The 19,819-nt window shown below is 48.4% G+C and overlaps 1 protein-coding gene across 4 annotated transcripts in view; it reads right to left on the reverse strand.

The window, feature by feature from the left end:
• CAMSAP2 (calmodulin regulated spectrin associated protein family member 2) overlaps window positions 1–19,819 on the reverse strand; it is a 98,637-nt gene that overhangs the window by 7,188 nt on the left and 71,630 nt on the right. For 2 of the 4 annotated variants that reach the window (XM_081491988.1, XM_081491987.1), the window contains 9 exons: window positions 18,070–18,211; window positions 17,633–17,772; window positions 12,567–12,660; window positions 10,850–10,921; window positions 7,979–8,029; window positions 7,659–7,728; window positions 5,303–7,427; window positions 2,655–2,791; window positions 1,376–1,596 (listed from right to left, as the gene is read on the reverse strand). In XM_081491988.1, the coding sequence (XP_081348114.1) occupies window positions 1,376–1,596; window positions 2,655–2,791; window positions 5,303–7,427; window positions 7,659–7,728; window positions 7,979–8,029; window positions 10,850–10,921; window positions 12,567–12,660; window positions 17,633–17,772; window positions 18,070–18,211 (3,052 nt within the window). Of the gene's footprint in view, window positions 1–1,375; window positions 1,597–2,654; window positions 2,792–5,302; window positions 7,428–7,658; window positions 7,729–7,978; window positions 8,062–10,836; window positions 10,922–12,566; window positions 12,661–17,632; window positions 17,773–18,069; window positions 18,212–19,819 lie in introns of all 4 variants that reach the window. The other 2 variants (XM_081491986.1, XM_081491985.1) reach the window with 1 other exon arrangement.

Here is a 19,819-nt window from a genome sequence, read left to right on the forward strand (position 1 = left end):
GATCCAACCCGTCCATCCTAAAGGAAATCAGTCCTGGGTGTTCATTGGAAGGACTGATGCTGAAACTCCAATGCTTTGGCCACCTGATGCAAAGAACTGACTCGTTTGAAAAGACCCTGATGCTGGAAAAGATTGAAAGCCAGAGGAGAAGGGGATGACAGAGGATGAGATGGTTGGATGGCATCACCGGCTCAGTGAACCTGAGTTTGAGTAAACTCCAGAAGTTGGTGATGGACAGGGAAGCCTGGTGTGCTGCAGCCCATGGGGTCACAAAGAGTCGGACATGACTGAGCAACTGAACTGAATTCCCAGCTGGCAAACCAATTTGTTAATTTCAGCCAATACTAGATATCAAAAGTTTTCACTGACTACAAAACGCGGAGTTCTCTTTACTTTTTTAATTGAAGGATAGTTAATCTACAATGCTGTGTTAGCTTTTGGTATAAGCAAAGTGATTCCGTTGTATGACATATACACACACACACTTCTTGCCCAGATTCTCCCCATTATAGTTCTCTGTGCTGCACAGTAAGTTCCTGTTGTGTGTCTAATTTATATATAGTCATGGGTATATGTTAACACCAGCATCCTAACACCCCACTCCATTACCCTTTGGCAACTGTTTTCTATGTCTATTTTATTTTTTTTAACAGTTCTCTTTAAATAGCCAGTGTTATTATTATTTTCCTTCAGTATTAGAATAACTATAGTAATTCTCTAAAATCTTCCATGGGATTTAGTTTTAATAAAGGAAACATTAAAAAAATAAGAGTCCAAGGTGGCTCAGTGGTAAAGAATCTGCTGGTTAAGTAGGAGAGTCGGGTTTGATCCCTGGGTCGGGAAGATCTCCCGGAGGAGGGCAGGCAACTCACTTCAGTATTCTTGTCTAGAAAACCCCATGAATAGAGGAGCCTGGTGGACTACAGTCCATGGGGTCGCAAAGAGTCAGACGTGACTTAGCGACTAAACAACAATGTTGAATTTAGAAAAAAGATATATTATCTCAACTCCAGAAATCACAAATTTAGATTTTTGCCATTTATATTTTAGAGGAGGGACTCATGAACTCCTGATCTTCTATTCCCTGTTACACTGATGTGTTCCTTACATGTTTCATGCACGCAACGTTTACCCCTACATTTGCAGGGCAGACAGGGCCGGTGACAACCCCAGGGGATGGTATGTGAGGGCGAGCGCCCACCGGGCTCTTGTTCAAGCTGGATGTGAGCACTCGAGTGTGCTGTTGGCCAGATGCATGCACACGTAACAGGCTGCACTCGCAGGAAGCTTTCCTGCCTAGTTCAGTGCCCCCCGCGTCTCCACGCCACTGCCGAGCTGGGGTCTGCTTTAAGCCGCCTCACCATGCGCCCGTTACCTGGGGGGCCTTTCACGGGCGTCTTGGGGGACTCGAGGTGGTCCCTGTGGATGGACTTGGGCCGCTGCTTCTTCTGCCGGGCCGCCTGAGGCCGGGGCTTGAGGACGGTGTCCATGTCCTCCATGAGCTTGAGCTGCTTGCGCCGCAGGTACTCCTGCCGGATGAACTCGCGGCGCGCCCGCTCGTCCTCCTTCTTCTGCCGCTCCTCCTCTGTCCTGCGCCTGGAGACCGAGCAGTGAGCGTGTGAGAGGGGATGAGGGGGTGAGTGAGTGTGAGGGGCAGTGAGCGTGCGTGAGGGGGTTGAGGGGGTGAGCGTGCGTGAGGGGTGGTGAGGGGCGGTGATCGTGCTGTGCGTGAGAGGGGTAAGGACCCGTGAGCATGCGTGAAGCAGGGGTGAGAAGCGGTGAGCGTGCGTGAGGGGCAGTAAGTGTGTGTGAGGGGGCGGTGAGCGTGTGTGAGGAGAATGAGCGTGCGTGACGGGTGGTGAGTGGCAGTGAGCGTGCATGGGGGGGTGGTGAGCATGTGTGAGAGGGATGAGTGTGCGTGAGGGGGTTGGGGGGTGGTGAGCGTGCGTGAGGGGCAGTAAGTGTGTGTGAGGGGGCGGTGAGCATGTGAGGAGGATGAGCGTGCGTGACGGGTGGTGAGGGGCAGTGAGCGTGCATGGGGGGGTGGTGAGCATGTGTGAGAGGGATGAGTGTGCGTGAGGGGGTTGGGGGGTGGTGAGCGTGCGTGAGGGGCGGTGAGTGAGCATGAGGGGCGGTGAGTGAGCGGGAGGGGCAGTGAGTGTGCGTGAGGGGGTTGAGGGGGTGAGCGTGCGTGAGGGGCAGTAAGTGTGTGTGAGGGGGCGGTGAGCATGTGAGGAGGATGAGCGTGCGTGACGGGTGGTGAGGGGCAGTGAGCGTGCATGGGGGGGTGGTGAGCATGTGTGAGAGGGATGAGTGTGCGTGAGGCGGGGTGGGGGGCGGTGAGCGTGTGTGAAGGGGGGGTGGGGGGCGGTGAGCAAGTCAGCACCTGGAAAACGCTCCATTTAAAGTGTACCTGGGACAACCGCGGTCACTAACTATATCATTAATAAATAACCACTCTAAAAATGTGTGTGTTTGACAAAAACCCAGGAAAATTATTTTAAATTAATGTTTCAAGCTTGGGATAAAACATGCAGCCAATACTTAACTACAGTGACCCCTAAGAAGCACCCCAAAGCAGCAGTCATCTAGCTGCCTCGCATCCCAGGAAGGTGCTGACGAGTCAGCAGGACGCCCCCGCCCCCCGCCCCCACCTGGTCTCCTCTTTCTTGTGCTCCATCTCGGCTTCCAGCTGCTGCTTCCGGAGCTGGGTCTCCTTCTCTCTTCTTAATCGTTTCTCCAACAAAGCTGCCCGTTTCATGGCCATGTCATTTTCTGCTTTTTGATCATCCTAGGGAATGAATGTCATTGAGGAGGAGGAAACATCTAAGGTACCAATATCCTCATTTTCAATGGCTGAGGCCACATGTAGTGGTTACTCTTAGAGCTGAGAATTCAAATCACCCACCGAATCTTATTCTAACCCCACCACAGATGGACATGTTCCAAAATGATGAAGAAGAAATGAATGGAAGAGGCAATACTTTTATCAAATAACAAGAGACACAAACTTCTTTGATTACGTGTTTTCAAAACTTAGGAAGTCAGCAAAGAACACCATAAAACGGAAAAAAAAAAGTTTTCTGGGCCCTGATAAATAATTTACAGAGTGGAGAGTTTCCCCACACATTTCAAAATTACGTTGAAGTTGTATTTAGAATACACACTTAATGTAGAAAAGTCAAGAAAAAGCACCAAAAGAAATAGCTACCCAAAGTTGTATCACATAAATGAAATTCCTGCTGCCCGATTTTTTTAAGTGGACGTGCTGACAGTTTGCTCGCTGGGTTCTGCACTGCACTGCAGGCTCTCCCACGGAAGAGGAGACGAGTGAAATGACACTCCTGAGCCCAGGGCTTAGCTAGAAGGTGGACCCTGGGCCTCCTGAGCCGGCCTGGCTCCTAAGCAAACTCTCAGGGCCTGAGTTCTCAGAGGTCAGGAGGAAGCACCTGCAGAAGCGGTTCTGATGCATGCCCAGCATGGTGCTGGGCACAAAGGACAGTCAGATGTGAACAGGACAGGGCTCCTCAGGTGAAGGAGCTTCTAGATCCCCACCAGCCGGGGGAGAGGGAGGGGCACAGAAACTCAGCGACAGATGCGCTCAGAACAGAGCAAGTCAGAAGACAGCCTGTAAACAGCCAGGCCGAACACACACGTCCGCGTCAGACAAGCTGCACACACTCTGCGGATGCGAAGACGCGGTGCCTACCGAGTTCACGGTCTAAGAGAAACCGTGACAGAAGCAACTCACGAGGTGGCTGGAAAGGCCGGCTCAGCAGCGTCACTCTGAGAACGCTGAAGGAGAAGATTCTGCGTCTACCCCCAGAACCACGCAAGGCTGCGGCGCACAGAGGAGGACCGAAGTGAGCCCGACAGGACATCCCGGCGGGAGCTTCGGGGAGAGGGTGGACCAGGGCTCGGCGGGTTCGTCTGTGAGGGGCCCCATCACAGGCTGAGGGGCGGCGCTTTATCCAACAGGCAACTCTAAGAGACCCTGCGGACTCCGCTCCCCAGAGGCGGTGTGAAGGGACCAGGCCGACGCGGGGAGCCCATGACGAGCTGTGACCGCGGCCTGAGGGCCGAGTACCGGGCGGCGAAGACAGAAGTGAGGAAAGGAGGGCACAGTGGACACCCGAGGACCCCCTCTGCTCTCCTCCGAGGGAGCAGAGGTAGCAAGTCTCTACAGTTAAACACATCCGTTACTGTCTACAGCAGCAGTCTATTAGAAAACATTAACAGGAGTCTCACACAGTTAGGAAACAAAAACACACAACTCACATTTAAGTGTCTAAACATTGAAAAGGGTCGAGAGGGCCATCTCTCTATGACCAACTTCAAAGCAACTTATCCGTTCCCAATATTTAATGATCCAAAGCAAGCGGCTGCAACCACTTCCGAATTCTCAGTTCTGACTCTAATAGGACTCCAGAAAACGTGCACGTATAGACTGTTGCCACTGAAGGCTGTCTTTCTATATTCTAAATTGCAGAGAATTAGAAACGATATACTTTGGTCTCTTAACTTTTTAAAAAAAGAAACATGAGTAGCACACATGTCCATGTTTCTGATGATAAAAACCACACTCTTCCCTGTAAGAGTTTGGAAAACACAGAACAATATAAAGATGAAAAAAAGAATGATGGGAGAAAAACTTGAATACTAGGCCTTCCTTGCTCTGGTACCTATGCTAAGTGTCCGGATGTTACCATCACAAGGTGATACTGTGCAGGACTTGGGTTAGCTGGCTGCAGTAGCCTATAAACGTAGGTTACATCAAACACCAAACTTGAGATTGGGGCCATAAGCGACACTCGCATCAGTGCTTCCAGAGGAGCTATTCCAATGACAACTGCTCAAACTATATTTCTAACATTTCATCTTGCAAGATTCTGTCTGGTCAGTTTTTAAAAATATTTTTTTAAAAAAAGTGTGTTAGAAGATGGTCAATACTAAGAAAACAAACTGAAACAGATTTGTGTGCAATGCCAAGTTATAACCTTTTTTTTACAAACTGGCAACCGAGTATCTTTTGCAAGAGTGAATCACTTGGTTCTCAAAAGGCTTTGGTCAAAGTGAGAGACAAGCAGGGGGCAAAAACAGCAGGTCTCCCCACATTCCACGACATGATGAAAGACTGCTCCAGAAACCAGAGTGCCTGACCGGAACCGCAGTCCACAGGGGTGGACCAGAACATAGCCCAGGATTACGGGCAGACCCTAACGGAGGTCCTGCTGCTCAAGAAGCGCGCGTGCGCACGAGCAGCGGAGGGAGAGGAGGCCTACGGCCGTGCAGGTAGTTTTACCTTAAAAAAGAAGCCACAGCATACTTTCTGGTCCTCATCAACTTGTTCTTTATCACTTTCTCCATCATACTTTTCAACAGATACGTCAGCCTTTTCAGGGGGTTTCAAATCTGAGAGGGAGACTTCAATCAGATTAACGCTTTTAGGAGCTGCTGGCGGGACACTGGGTTTGGAAGGCAGCTCTGCGGGCTGACTCGGGGGGTCCTCGCTGGGTGCAGGGTACGCGGCCTCCGGGGCCGGGGCGGCCGGGCCCTCGGGGGCCGCCGAGGGCGGGGGCCGGGCCTCCCCGTGCTCCGGAGGCCCCGCCGACCCCTCCTCCTCCTCCTTCGCCCCGTCCCTGCGCCCAGACTCCTGGGCCCGAGGCTCTCCGTCGTCGCCCAGACACACGAAGGACCGCGTCTGGATGGGAACCTGACTTGGGGAGAACCTTCGGAGCCGTGGGAGGCTGTCCACAGACCGCGGGGGCGTCAGCGTGCGGTGCAGGGGCGTGATCTTGAGCTCGCTGGGCCTGGGAGTCCTTTGATTTTTGACTGAGAAGGACGCGCTCTTCTTGGGCGCGGCCTGCGGGGACTGGTGGGCCGGGCGCGGCGCCTCCCGCGCTGGCCGGTGCGGGGAGGGCGGGGGCGGGGAGATGACCCAGGCCTGCTGCTCGCGCATGTGCATCAGCGCCTCCTGCTGCAGCGCCAGGCGCCGCATCTCCCGCTGCAGCGCGTGCAGGGACGCGTTAAGCCTCTCGATGGAGCGTGTGTGCTCCAGCAGCTCGCCGTCCTGCGGCGGCTCCTCCGCGGGCCCAGCCGGGCTCCACCGCCCCTCGGGGTCCCCAGGCGCGCTCGGGGCTGGCGGCCACCTGCCCGCGGGGCTCTCCGCGCCCTCCTTGGGGTCCGCCGGGGACTTGCTCCTCGGCCCGTTCGCCTTCTGCGGCTCCTTCTCGCGCGGCCGTTCCGTGTACACCTTCTCGTCCTCCGCGCCCGCCGCCTCCTCCCGCAGTGGGGAGACCCCGTCGCCTTTCTTCTTCACCACGGTGAGGAAGGCCGTCCTCCCCATCTTCTGCCTCTGCTTGGTGAAGGCGGCCTCCATCTTCTTCTTCTGGGCCTCGATCGCCCGCCGCTTCTCCTCCAGCTTCATCCTCAGGTGCACCACCTCGGAGGCCAGCAGCTGCGTGGTGTCCCGGCCGTGCGGGAGGCCTGCGTCCTCAGGGGCGGGGGCCCAGGCCACCATGTTGGGAATGTTGAGCTCGGAGCCCTCGGGAGTGGTCTTCTGAGAGCTGCTGCCGCTGCTCTTTCCGTCCGTGTGGTTCAGCTTCCTGAACTTCTGCTCAGCAAAGCTGGTCATCTTCACCCCGGAGCTGGAGGAGGCACTGCTCCCGGGCTGGGACTTGGTGCTGACCGTGCTGGGACAGGGGCTCAAGGCTTCTCTGGCGCTGCCGGCCCGCACGTCGTAGTCCTGCAGGAATTTGGACGCGTCATCCATGTCGGAGTCCAAGCTCACAGTGTAGTCTCTCAGGGACGAGTCCTCGTCCATGGTTTCCGGAATGTCTTCCGAGGGCACGTGGATACCCGTGTCCACCTCCGTGGTGTCTGTGACAGGACTCAAGGCCCCTCGCGTGTCCCCCACATTCTCGGGACTGGACTGACTACGCGGGACGCCGGCGTTCAGGAAGCTCAGCTCCTGGCTGTGGAGGAAGAAGCCGTTGGCAAGCTGGTCTGGCCTTGGGGTGCGGGCGGGCTTCTCCGCGTCGTGGATTATCTGCAAGGCTTCTTCGATGCTCGGGGTCCCCACCTGGTTGCCAAGCTCATCGAGAAGCACCCTGCTGTGCAGTGCTCCGTTGGGGAACCTGCAGTGCGTGTTCTTGTTGGAATTCAGCTCGCCTTGGCTCCGGGGCATGTAGGTGGTCAGGTCACCGTGAGAGCCCACCGTAAACTCCTCTGCGATGCCCCCCGCGTCCTCCTCCCCATTCACTGGCTTGAAGGACAGATTTTTCCGGACGTTCTTGGCTATGCGGTTGTTGTTCAGGGTGAGTCCCTCATTACTAACGGAACGAGTGATTCCTCGGTTGGAGGTGGATCTCTGCACGGCGTTTTCTTTATCAAAAGAAATATCAAATGAAACTCCATGCACTGACGACCTAAAAAACAGAGAAGACCCTTAAATAAGCCCAGAAAAGACAGGATCTGGTATCACTGAGAAGAAGTGTGACTTCTTCTCTCCCTCGTTTCTCACAATCACATCCTCCTGGGAGTGGGGGGTAAGGCTGTCCCGACACCTGTCACTATGGTCACTACGTCATGTGGCCAGCAACGGGTGGTGGGGTGGGAAACAAGGGGTTCTTGCGAAGGCGGGTAAGTCTCTCGCTTACCTTTTCTCCTTGGGCCATGTCCCTATGACGCCATCGACATAGGACATAGATGAAGACCTTCTTATTCCTCCTTCAAATGCATGAGAAGAAAAGTCACTGGCATTGCATAAAACCATTTTAGCCTACAACATTTTAACATGTTTCACACAAGGTAAAGAGATACAAAGGAGAAATGAAGATCATCTTATTAAGAGAAGCCAGCTCAGAGAAACAAAGCCTCTTCGGTGTGTGTATGCGACACTTTTCCTTTGTGTTTATTCTCAATCATTTTCCTGTTAACCACTCACACGGCACTCTCCTGGCTCTCTCAGATACACTACCTGAGGCTGAAGAATGAGGCTGGGGCTGTGCGTGCCTGGAAGGCAAATGAGGGCGCGAGTGTGTAAACGCAGCTCCTTCCCCACTGCAACATAAAAGACATGCAAAACGTCACCGGGAGTCTAGCTCTTTCACACAAATTTAACACACAGCAGCTGAAGTCAGACACAACACTGTCACCTCTGATTGTCCATCCTAAGTGAATAAAAAAAATTAAGGAGACATACTGTTTAAACCAAAGAATGGCTGTGATTATATGAACCTTTACGTATTTTATGTTTTTTAGCCCAGGAGCTTGAAATACTACTTTCAACTACAACTCAATGTTCTTGTAAGGTAAGATATAGCACATTATTTTCACTTTACAAGTAGAAAAACTGAGAAAGAAGCTAAATGAAAATCATCAGCTTGAAGTACTTTGGTCGAATCTAAATTTGTAAAAGTACAAGTATGATCACTTCTTGTAAAAGAGCCCGACACCTGCTTGTTCGGGGACCTGTGTGTATGTCTCTAACACGTTTACATTTCTCCTTATTTAACTCCACTCTATTCCAGTCAATGCAGGGGATTAGACAGTCTATTTCTCAGTTTATGATGACATTTGGCCAAAATTTAATCTTTTTCGTCCCACGTTTTCAATCCGCCACGGCTGACCTTAGTAGGTGAAACGCAGCATGCCCCCGATGGGCTGAGAACAAGCCGGGGGCAGGGCGCAGTGACCTAGCCCTCTGCGACTACAGCGCCCTTCAGCTAACGGAGACTGAGAAGATGGACGAGCCCCTGAGGATTCGGAGGCAAACCTCAACGTGCACCCTGCTGCTCAGCGAGCCTGTGCACAGAGCTCTCCAGGAGCAACACTCGCGGCAGGCGCACGCCTCTGCTGTCGGGTCGGCTCCCTCACCCCCCGGCACGGCGCGTGTCCCCTCACCCGCGTCCTCGGCTGCGGGGAACCCGAGGGTCACGACCACGCTGCTCCCCATCACGGGTGTCTCTCGCCCCTTCCAGTGGTCTTCCCACAGCCTCTGCCCTCCTTACACCGACTACCGAGTGTGTCCTCAACAGAGGCACGTTCAGTTATTAAACAGGTTCGCTCTTGCTTCTTCCCCAAGTGCTGGCTAAAACTGTTGTACGTTCCTGTAGCTGCCTCACTTCACGTCTGCATGGAGGGTTTTGATGTGGGGTAAGTCCTGGACAGGCTAATGGCCATGTGTGCAGTAGCTGCTACAAATGTCCTGCTTTGCCGTCTTCTTCGACTTTTTTCCTTGTGAGATCACTCTTCAGGCGTGACAACACGTGTACGTGTGGCCACATCATTCTCAGGAAGAACAGCATTCCTGGGATCCCTCCTCAAAAGCTCTACAGTGGGACTCACATGGGCCGCACGGAAAGTCACAGACATGAGAGGACTACACAGTGACCGCTGAAGGGAAGGCAGGGAGCCGGCTGCTTATAGGAGGTCCTGCTGGGAAAGGAGAGAGGTGGCCCCTCAGACACCCGGGAGATAGAGAGAGGAGGCCTCCCGAGGGAAGACATTCACCAGTGTCGGGAATGTGCAGGACTGTCTGTCCAAGTTTCTAGAAATACTAACTGTGGAGTGACCTAGTCTTTTAAGTGGAAAGTTTAGAAGGTTTTAAAGATTTAACAGGACAAGAGATGTGACCTACGATATTGAGTGTTTTCTAAATTTCAAGGAAGGGAATGTCACTACATAACCAACCCAGGAAAGCACTGAGGAAGTAATGGGTAGAAAAAAATCTCCCACAGGACACAACAGAGAAGCTCCTGGACCAGTCGTATGCTAGCTTCACCTCATCGTGGTAAACCTCAGGGATGGGTACGAAACAGGGAACTTAACCAAAGTAAGAAAATCCATGGGAGTAAATCCGAGGGCAAGGGGAGGAAAGTGCTTTCCTAATTCACAGCAAATATTTACAGGGCTCAGAAGTTCACGGCGATGAGAAGCCCTGTGAGGGCAGTAAGAGGGTCGTGAGGGTTCTGTCCACACTGGTCAGGACACAGTAGAGAGAAACTTCTCAGATGTGAGGCGGGGTGACATGAATGGTAGCTTGGGTACATGTTCATATTTTCAGGTTAAACCAAGAATTCATGCAGAAACTATTTTCAATTTCTTACTTATAATTTTAAAAATGTATTTTAAATAGATCGGCTTGAATTTCTTAAAAAAAAATCACAAAATGCTTCAGTTTTAAATTTATAAAAAACATATATTAATAAATTAGGGAGTCCAAAGTCAATACATATTTTAGGTTCGAAAAAAATATGCATTAAAAGTGTTTACAGGATCTGCTAAAAAACATTTTGAAACAGATTAATGTCTCTATCACATACTTGGGTCAGAAGTCCAGGTTATCCTGACATTAAATGTTTGCCTGGCTTTGAATTCAGTTCCTGATATTAAGAACGAAAGCGTTAAACATTCAATGGTGTGATAAATATTCCACTGTGACCTCTCAATTGCTGCAGTAACTAGCAAACCAAACAGTAGGGAAAACTGTCTCAAAGATTTAAAAATCTCCCCCCGAGGCCTAAGAGTTACCTATCATTTGAGCCTCATATGATCTCAATTATAAACAAGGTGTGCAGCAAGAGTTTAGTTGTAGGCTGATTATTTGGACCTTAGGATAATATTCTCCCACTTTTCAGTGTGACTCATAAAAGCCTATTTATGAAACATTCAGTTCATGTAAATTTCAATGACAGTGACATAAAAACAGGCTTCAATAGGGTAAGTTAATTGTAATTTGTTCGCTTCAAAGTTCAACTGAAACTGTAAAAACGCTCATGTAATGTAGTAATCATCTTGACCTCCTAAGTGACTGGGATGGCCGTCCAGACTCACCCTGGCGTGAGGTCAGAGCTGTCCAGGGCATCTCTCTGGGCAGCATTCAAGACAGGAACTGATGGCAGATCCTCCACAGGCTCAGCTACGGGAAAGACAAAAACCTCAGAATTACATTTATCACGTTTCCGACACCGCTTCAAGGATTCTGAAATGCAAGTAAATGTTTACTCTCAGTTTTCGTTATTACTTATAGAGAATCATAGTATATTTAGTTTTCTCCTTAAATAATTTTTCAAAAGGACAAATCTTCTTTCAACACTTCTTGGAAGTGTTCTGGCCTATAAAATTCACTTGATTAAGGCTAAATAGGAGAAAAAAAGGCTTAATATAAAATAAATACAATAATTAAAAATAAAAGTATTCAATTTTGCAAAAGCTTTCACAGAACTTGTTACACATGGTCACTTTTACATCCATAAAACAGCTGGTGTTTTGGTAATCAATTAAAGAGACAATTTTGTTGGCTAATAACAAAAACATAGCTATAGTTTACATTTTTGCAAATAACTCTCACTTCGCTTTTTGCTTTTGAGACCTAATATAACAACTGTCGCATATTTTGAATAGTGGGCTTCACGGACGAGATCACACAAGGCACTGCGTGTGAGAACCGTGCCCTACAGTAAACAGTTGGGGCGGAAGACCCTGGCCTCCACGAGCGGCCTCCGCAAGGGGCTCGGCGTGTCCACAGGCCTGCCTCGCTGTGTGATGCCTCTGCCCTGGGCAGCCTCACGCCCGTCACTATGTGTCCTACAGAACGCGGCCTGGGCAGAGGGCATACTGAAGGACGCCGCTGCTACTCACTGAGATGAGTGGGGAGCATCCCCCCACTCCGCCCGAGCACAGACTTCTTCCTTCTTCTCTTTCCTCTTTTTTTTCCTTTGATTTTTTTTCGGGGGGAGTGGGTGGGGATGGGGAGAAATAAGGGAAAATACAAAACTAGTGGCAAGGAAGGCAGGCGGGCAGCAGGCAGGCAGCAGGTGGGCAGAGCAGCCACGCTGCGCGTGGGGCCGAGCGCCGGCACAGACGGGGCCCCGCCATGCTGAGGGAAGTCCTCGGGGGTCAGACCTGAAGGTGGGCTTGTTCTTTCCCCACAGAACGAAGCCTCTGATTTTATCACGGAAGCCAGTGGGAAATCTGGTGTGCTTTACAGAAAATGTAAGAAGTTGGTTTTTTTTTCTGTTATTTCCAGAGATCTTTATGGTAACTTACCCCTTTATTTCTTGTTAATGTCCTTATCATAAGCAATCAATAGACTGTAATACTGTAACAATCACAGAACTTACTAGGTTTAACTATATATATATATATATATATATATACACCCAAGCCTTTTCATGGCTTAATGGCAAATTCAGATTACAGATGAGAACCAAGCCATAATTTGAATGGCTTCTGGCCAACAACATTAAAACCTCAGAATCTAGCAGGGAACAAAAGCTAAGGATGGTAGTAAAAGATGCAAAGGGAAGAAAGAGGGAAAACAGTTAAAGCTAAAAGTTCCACAACATAAGCCTTCGAATTCAGGGCTATGCTCACCACCTCCTTTTCCTCCCCTAAGGCATGTCTCACTCACAGAGAATTTAATGGCTTTAAATATTAAAATATTCAGAATTTATCCAGGCTAACAGCTAGAACATGAAACAGTCACAGGCCTTCCTGTAAAGTAATACCAGGCGAGGTTATTTTAACTTCCCACTCTGTCTGTTCACAGGAACACTGATCACCTCCTTGTGGACGAACAACGCGGGGCTGGACGAAGGAGGGCTTCACGACCTCGAACCACCAGAAGAGCTCGGCCATGAACACCAGGTAGTTACTCTGAAAAGAGGCGAGAAAGCCAGGAGGGAAATCAGGTAAAGTTTGACCACAAAGCAATGAATGATAAGGAGAATTTCATTCTGTGTTACCTATTGAAATACAGCTTTAAATATCAGTCACTCATTGAAATTTGTGATTAAAAAAAAAAGAAAGCGATGAGAACGCTTATAATCTCTATGGGCTGTGTGGTGTGTTACCTTCTCAGCAGCTTTAATTCTCAACTATATTTCTTTCTCCGATACGTTCATTCTCCCCCTAGGCTGAACTTGTCCTACTTGGCTTTTAAACATGCTCAGGGACTTCCCTGGTGGTCCAGTGGTTATCACTCTGCGCTTCCAGTGCAGGAGGCTTGGGTTTGATCCCTGGTTGCGGAACTAAAATCCCACATGCCAGGCAGTATGGCCAAAAAACTAAAAAAATTAAAAAAATAAGTAAATCCGCTCGAATCTCTCCTACTGAGCACAAGACAAAAGCTTCAGCTGATCCTTCCTCCTCTGGCTTCTCCTTGGCCCACGCCTCACCTCCCCTCCGCACAGGCTTCTGTCATGCCAGCCTCCCCACCCACCCGGTCTCAGCCTTCTACTCCCAGTCCACTGCCACACGGCACACAGGCACGAAACCACATCTGCTCAAGTCGTCAAATCAAACAGATTTTGTAGTCTCCCTCGTACCTGCCCTCTCAGTGGCACCCGACACTCTTGATCTGTCTCCTCTGAGAAGACTGCCGCCCGCCCCATCAGGTGACGCTGGGATGCGTGACTGTACGAGACACGCAGCGGCCGTCACAGCACCTCCTCTTGTGTTTCCCCACCTGCGCCTGTCATCTTCCCCACAAACCTGATCCAGTTCCAGCCTTGTCTCCCTGAATGACAACCGCCATCGCAGGGCACAAACCAGAAACCTAGGAGTCACCCCATGCCCCCTTCTTTCTCCCTTCCCACACCAATTCATCCTCAGGGCTGCAGAGTCTGCACCCTAAACATCTCTGGAGTCCGCCCACTTCTGTCCATCTTTGTCATAATTACTCTGATTCAAATGTTTTCACCCCTTGGTTGGAATACAGTCCCCTTTTCTTTGACTCATTAAGTCACACTTCTCAAAATGTAGCACCCTTCCCCCACTTTCCCCACCCTTGGGGAAAGACTGACTACAGGTTACAAGTAGGTATTTAATCAGGGCCCTCTTCAATTTCCCCAGCTTCATCTAATACCAGATCCTGCAGGCTTCCTCATCTTACCTGCCCAGCTCTATGGTAAAAGCACAAAGCCATGCTCAGCACTCTATCTTCAGTGTTCAAGGCAGTGCCTGGTACGTACAGATGCCCAATAAATATTTACTGAATGAATGTATAAATGAATAAGTGAACACATAATAAAAAAGGCCAGTCACAGGCAAAACACTGATAGGGACTATCTCTGGGCAGTGAGATGACTGTGATTTACACTTTTTCTTTATACTTAACTGATAGTACTTTCTAAAGCCAAAGTATAAAATTATATTTTAAGTACTAGTGCTAGATTCTACTCTGCTAGTACAATCAACTGAAAGCTGTGTATATGTTTTGAAAAAACACTTGTTAAGTGCTCCATAACTGTCTGTTGATAGGAAATTAATCAATATTTAAGGACCTTGGTGCTCAACAAAACCACTCATCATCAGGAAAATGCAAATCAAAACGACAATGAGATACCACCTCACACCTGTCAGAAGTGCCATCCTCAAAAAGATAAGCAGTAACAAGTGCTGATGAGGGTGTGGAGAAAAGGGAAGCCTTGTGCATTACTGGTGTGGATGTAAAATGGTGCAAGCACTCTAGAAAACAGTATGGAAGAGTATGGAGGTTCCTCAAAAATTAAAAACAGAGCTACCACATAATCCAGCAGGCCTATCTGGGTACATACCCAAAGGAAATGAAAACAGGATCCTGAATAGAGATCTGCACGTCCATGCTCACTGCAGCTAAGACATGGAAGCAAGCTGAGTGTCCACAGCGGGTGGCTGGATAAAGATGTGGTATATATACACAATGGAATACTACTTAGCCGTGAGGAAAGAAGGGAATCCTGCCATTTGCAAAAACACAGATGGATCCTGAGGGCATTGTAGTGAGTGAAATAAGTCAGACAGAGAAGGACAAAACCCGTAAGGTATCACTTGCACGTAGAATCTAATGAGCCAACAGAGAACAGAGTGGTGGACGCCAGGGACTGGGGTGGGGGACGTGCTGCTCAGCTGTGCCAGCCCCCACTTATAAAATGGATAGGTTCTGGGGGTCTAATGATTATGGTTACTGACACTGTATTACAGATTTGAAAGCTGCTGAAAGTAGACCTTAAATTCTCACAACAGAGAAATGATAATTATGTGACGTGATGAGGGTGCCAGCAACCTATGGTAGCAATCACTCTGCAGAATGTGTGTGTCAAATCAACACACGGAACACCTTAGACGTCTACAATCATGCCTTCCCTGGGGGCTCAGTGGTGACGAATCCGCCTGCCATTGCAGGGGACACGGATTTGATCCCTGGGTTGGAAAGATCCCCTGGAGAAGGAAATGGCAACCCGCTCCAATACTTTTGCCTGGGAGATCCCATAGATGGGGGGCCTGGTGGGCTACTGTCCATGAGGTCGCAAGAGGCGGACATGACTGAACGACTAAACAACAGCGTGTCAATTACACCTCAATAAAGCTGGAAAAACTTTGTCTTAGGCACCCTGGTCAGATAACTGTCCTAATAACGTAACTGTACTGTGTTTGGCCACAAGGTGTCAGCACAGTAAGAAACGATTTCCCCAGTAACTGAAGTTTATGAAGAGAATTCCTTTCTGAATCTGCGAAGATTAAACAGCAACAAATCTGTCAAATTTGGTATATAGGAATTATACCAAATTAATTTCATTTAAAAGCTCTTCTTTTAGTTAAGAAAGTCATACAACTATACATTAACATTCTTGAACAATATAAACAATATCAAAGAATACAAATATACAGAATAAAAAGTAAAAATGCACAAACTCCTCTTGTCCACATCCTAACACCACAGTCAGAAGAAACCACTGCTAACAGTTTTGTGTTTCTGTCTCTACAGACCTTTTCCTGTGCATCTATGTATATGTGCAGATGTGCATACAGATAGAAAAAGCGTTTTAAAAATAGATATAAATTACATCATGTTATATATAATGTGTGCTACCCGGTGCTTCTCTTCATAACTCTTGCGAGCTTTCGGCCTCCTTCCCTTAAAAAGCTTAAACTACATTACAGGACACTTCCATCATGTCCCTTCCAAGATGAACTGTTCCCCACTGTTACCCACCAGGAACAACACTAACGCAGCCTTCTGTGCATGTTCAATATGGTTAGATACCACCAAAGTGCCCTCTGAAAAGGGCACACCAGTGTACACATCCAGCGTGGGGGGAAAAGAGGCCTCATTCCCCATGTCCCCACAAATACTTGTTGCTCAAGTCAACACATGAAGGGATGCCCAGCACCAGGGACCAAGCAACTTCTTGAGGACGCAGAGTCTTAAAATACTCATTTGAAGACAAAACTGTGGTTCTAATAATTTAGCAGAAAACCAAAACAGACAAAGTGATAAAGTCTTCTTTGCAGATAATTATCTATTTTTAAAATGCCTCATTTAAGAAAATTTTGATAGGCAAGAACCAGAAAAAGCATCAACAAGATAAATATGAAAATATCTCCCAACTTCCATTTTGATAAAACGGCAAAGTATAAACCATTCAAAATCAATCAAGGTCTTTCTTCCAGCATGTTGGACAGCGGGGATTGGGTGCTATTCTGGTCAATGGGCAGCGGCTTGTTCTGGAAACAGCTTCACGGCTGGCTGTGTCTCCTGCCTTGTGGTAAAGGAGAAAGGGGCACAGGGTAAAGAGGGCAGAGAGCAAGGACTGCAAGCACATGGGCGGCAGCGTTACTCCGGGAGGCCCACGGCAGCCTTTAGGGAAGTGGGCACCGCAAATACAGCCAGGCGTCAAGCCTGACATAAAGCTGTTCCTCTCAGACATTACACAGAAGTGGCGAACTTCACGCAAGGGCACAGGAAGCGAGAAGGAATTCTGCAGCTGCCAGGAACAGCAAGGCATCACTCCCACCACGGAGCTCTGGAACCTGCAGCTCAGAAGCCATCACGCCTGAGACACGCGTCTGTCTTCACTACAAAGTAAGCTCTGAAAGGACACAGATCTCTGATCGTCTGCTGATTCACCCAAACCACCCGGAACAGTGCGAGGTGCTCAATAAACAGCTCTTGGAAGAAGGGCACTGAGCAACGGTGAGAGCTAAGAGGCCCTGTGAATCGTCCTGAAGCAAGGGACACGTGTACGGCTGATAAAGGAAGGACTTTTAACTTCATTTATCTACTAAAACTTTTATATATGCTTATATATATATATTGGTTGCACTGTGCAGCATGCAGGATCCCAGCTCCCTGACCAGGGGTCGAACCCATACCCCCTGCAGTAGGAGCGCAGAGTCCTAACCACTGGGCCACCAGGATATTGCCAGGAGTTACTTCTTAAAAGGTTCATTTCTAGACAACCTTAGTATTTCCTTCCCCCTTTCCTTCCCGAGGTTGTGCCTCAAGCTCTGGGATGGGAGGACCCTTTCCTTCCCGGAGCCCGCAGTCCTGCTGAGGGCCCAGAGCGGCTGCGCCTGCGGCTGCTCCCACCACAGCGGCCACACCCCTCCAGGGCCCAGAAACACCTACCGGCTCATCCTCCACTTCGCTAACAACAGTAGGACCACAGATTTACACTTTGTATTGCAAAAGACACCTGTAGCTAACAGTGTACATTAAAACAAAACAAAATCAGCAGGAAAATCTAACAAAACTATTTTGACTGAAACTACAGTTAACTTTGTAAGCTTAACACGGCTAGACTGTTTCTGTACCTGGCTGTGTGTTTTTTCCAACAACCTAAAAGCAAAGGGGCCAAGGGAGTACCTTTATGGAGGAAGCTGCGTACAGCATGTCTTCCAGGGTGAAATGGCAACACTGGTTCAAATATTCTTGGCAAAATTCTTGAATCAGCTGCAGGTTATAGAGGCTATCAGCCAAAGACATGGTTTCTTTCAAGCAAATGTCTTCAAATAAGAAAAGAACAAGGATTAATTTTGATAATACACACTTTGTATTCACTTTAGAATTAGTAACTTAATACCAGCACACAACTACGTAGAATCTGGTTACCACACACACACATCTATAGATGTAGTGGCCACTACACAGAAAGAAACCAAGCACTCCTTCACTCAACTAACTGCCCCCGTAGAATGACATATGTTTCCCTTAAAAAAAGCCTTCATCACTTAGTAGATATTGCCATCTTAAATAGCCGTTGTGTCTGTGCACAGTTGAGAGGTATTTCAGGGGACACTCACCCTCTAACCTGACGACACCAGGGCAGTAAAAATGGATAAGGGCAGCCAACGCACAGCCGTCCGAGCCGCCTTTCAGCAAATTTTCTACCAACGGGATGCAAGGCAGGTGCTTGAGCAAGGTCTGCTCCTTCCTATAGCGAGCCTACAAAAAACCAAAAGATGAAAGTACTAATCAACGTACAGGAAAGACACAGTACCGTAGGCCCCAGTGTGTCAGTAATCAAGTCAGGAGAGACACCAGCTGCTCAGCCACACCCTTCTCTCCTAAACAGCACTGCTAGACCTGTCCTCACCAACAGCACTACGGTTCTGAAGCTAAATGCTTAACAGAACGTCACCGTGCTCATTTATGTGACTTGACTCAGCCTAAGAATTTAAATATAAAAGAATCACAGAATGGATTTTGGACATTTGAAATGTCCAAACTATCAGTTCTGTGGCTCTGCAGATGATAAAATTTGCTTTAACATTAGACTTAACTTAGACCGCACACTCTCATATAAAAAGATTAAGACTGGAACTTAAAGCCTGAGGAGTCATCAGCATCAAGGGACAGCCAGAGGAATGCGAAACTACCCCTAAAGACCTTGCGATAAGAAACGTCACTCTGAGGGACTGGAATCAGACCACAAAGAAATCCTGGCTTCTCATCTGAACGCTGAGACAATGCAAATAAAGTGTAACCCCTCTGAAACTGAGAAAACCCTCCTGGATGAGGTTTCATTAACCCAAAACAGAGCAAGTATAAGGGTTTCCACTCCCTCTCAGAAAAGAAGAAGCGGTTGTTTTTTAAAGACTGGCTGGTGCGACTGATACAAATTTATAAGACAGTTCCCTAAAAATGAGACCTGCTACAAAAGTGAGAGTTTACGAGAAGGAGCTTCTTAAGTCAGACTAAATACCTGGGCTCAAATCCTGCTTCTGTCCCTTGTCAGCTCTGGGATCTCGGACAAGTCACCTGAACGCTCATCTCCTGGCTCCTTATCTGTGAACCGGGGATAACCACAGTGCTCACTTCACAGGACATGGAGGACTAAGAAAGCTGACGAACGTCAAGGGCGACACACACCCGGGGCACGCAGCGAGCGGCCACCAGACGTCAGCTGTCCTCGGCTCCTAGGTCTCCTCAAGCCAAGAAAAATCATGCTGACGACTTCATGAAAAGGCACACTGAACTATTTCATCAGCAAAATTTATAATTATAGTGGTTACTGATATTTAAATAGTTTTTTTTTTTAAGAAATCAAAACTAATTTTTCTTCTATCTACTCTGATCATCTCTATTTCATAATTAAAGTATAATTATGAAATATAATACACTGGTGAGAATAAAAATAGAAAAATAACTTACTGAAAGAGATTTACTATTTGGTGGTGAAGTCAGATTTCCTTTAAATGGCTTTCCCCAGAAAAGCACACACATTCAAGGGGAAATATGGATTCCTATATCCCCCTCACTGGCTACTCAAGATTCATAGAACACTTTCCCTTGTGAAGAATTTCAGAGGAGATTGTTCTTATGAATCAGTAGGGACTAGAATCTGTATTTGATGGTATGTTCCAAACTAATACCGCACCTATATTCAGAAAAAATCACATCCATGCACTACAGAAATTCTTCAATTGATTTTTTGTTTTTATGTAATCCTTAGTAAACATGCTCATTTTGCTGCTGGTGAAAACTCAAGCACGAAAATCAGGAGTGATGGGGAGCGGCAGCCGGGGCCTCGCCAGCCTTCTGCTGCCCCTC

This window comes from Giraffa tippelskirchi, chromosome 5 (assembly GCF_054371585.1).
Source record: "Giraffa tippelskirchi isolate mGirTip1 chromosome 5, T2T-mGirTip1v1.2.pri, whole genome shotgun sequence".
Taxonomy (NCBI): domain Eukaryota; kingdom Metazoa; phylum Chordata; class Mammalia; order Artiodactyla; family Giraffidae; genus Giraffa; species Giraffa tippelskirchi.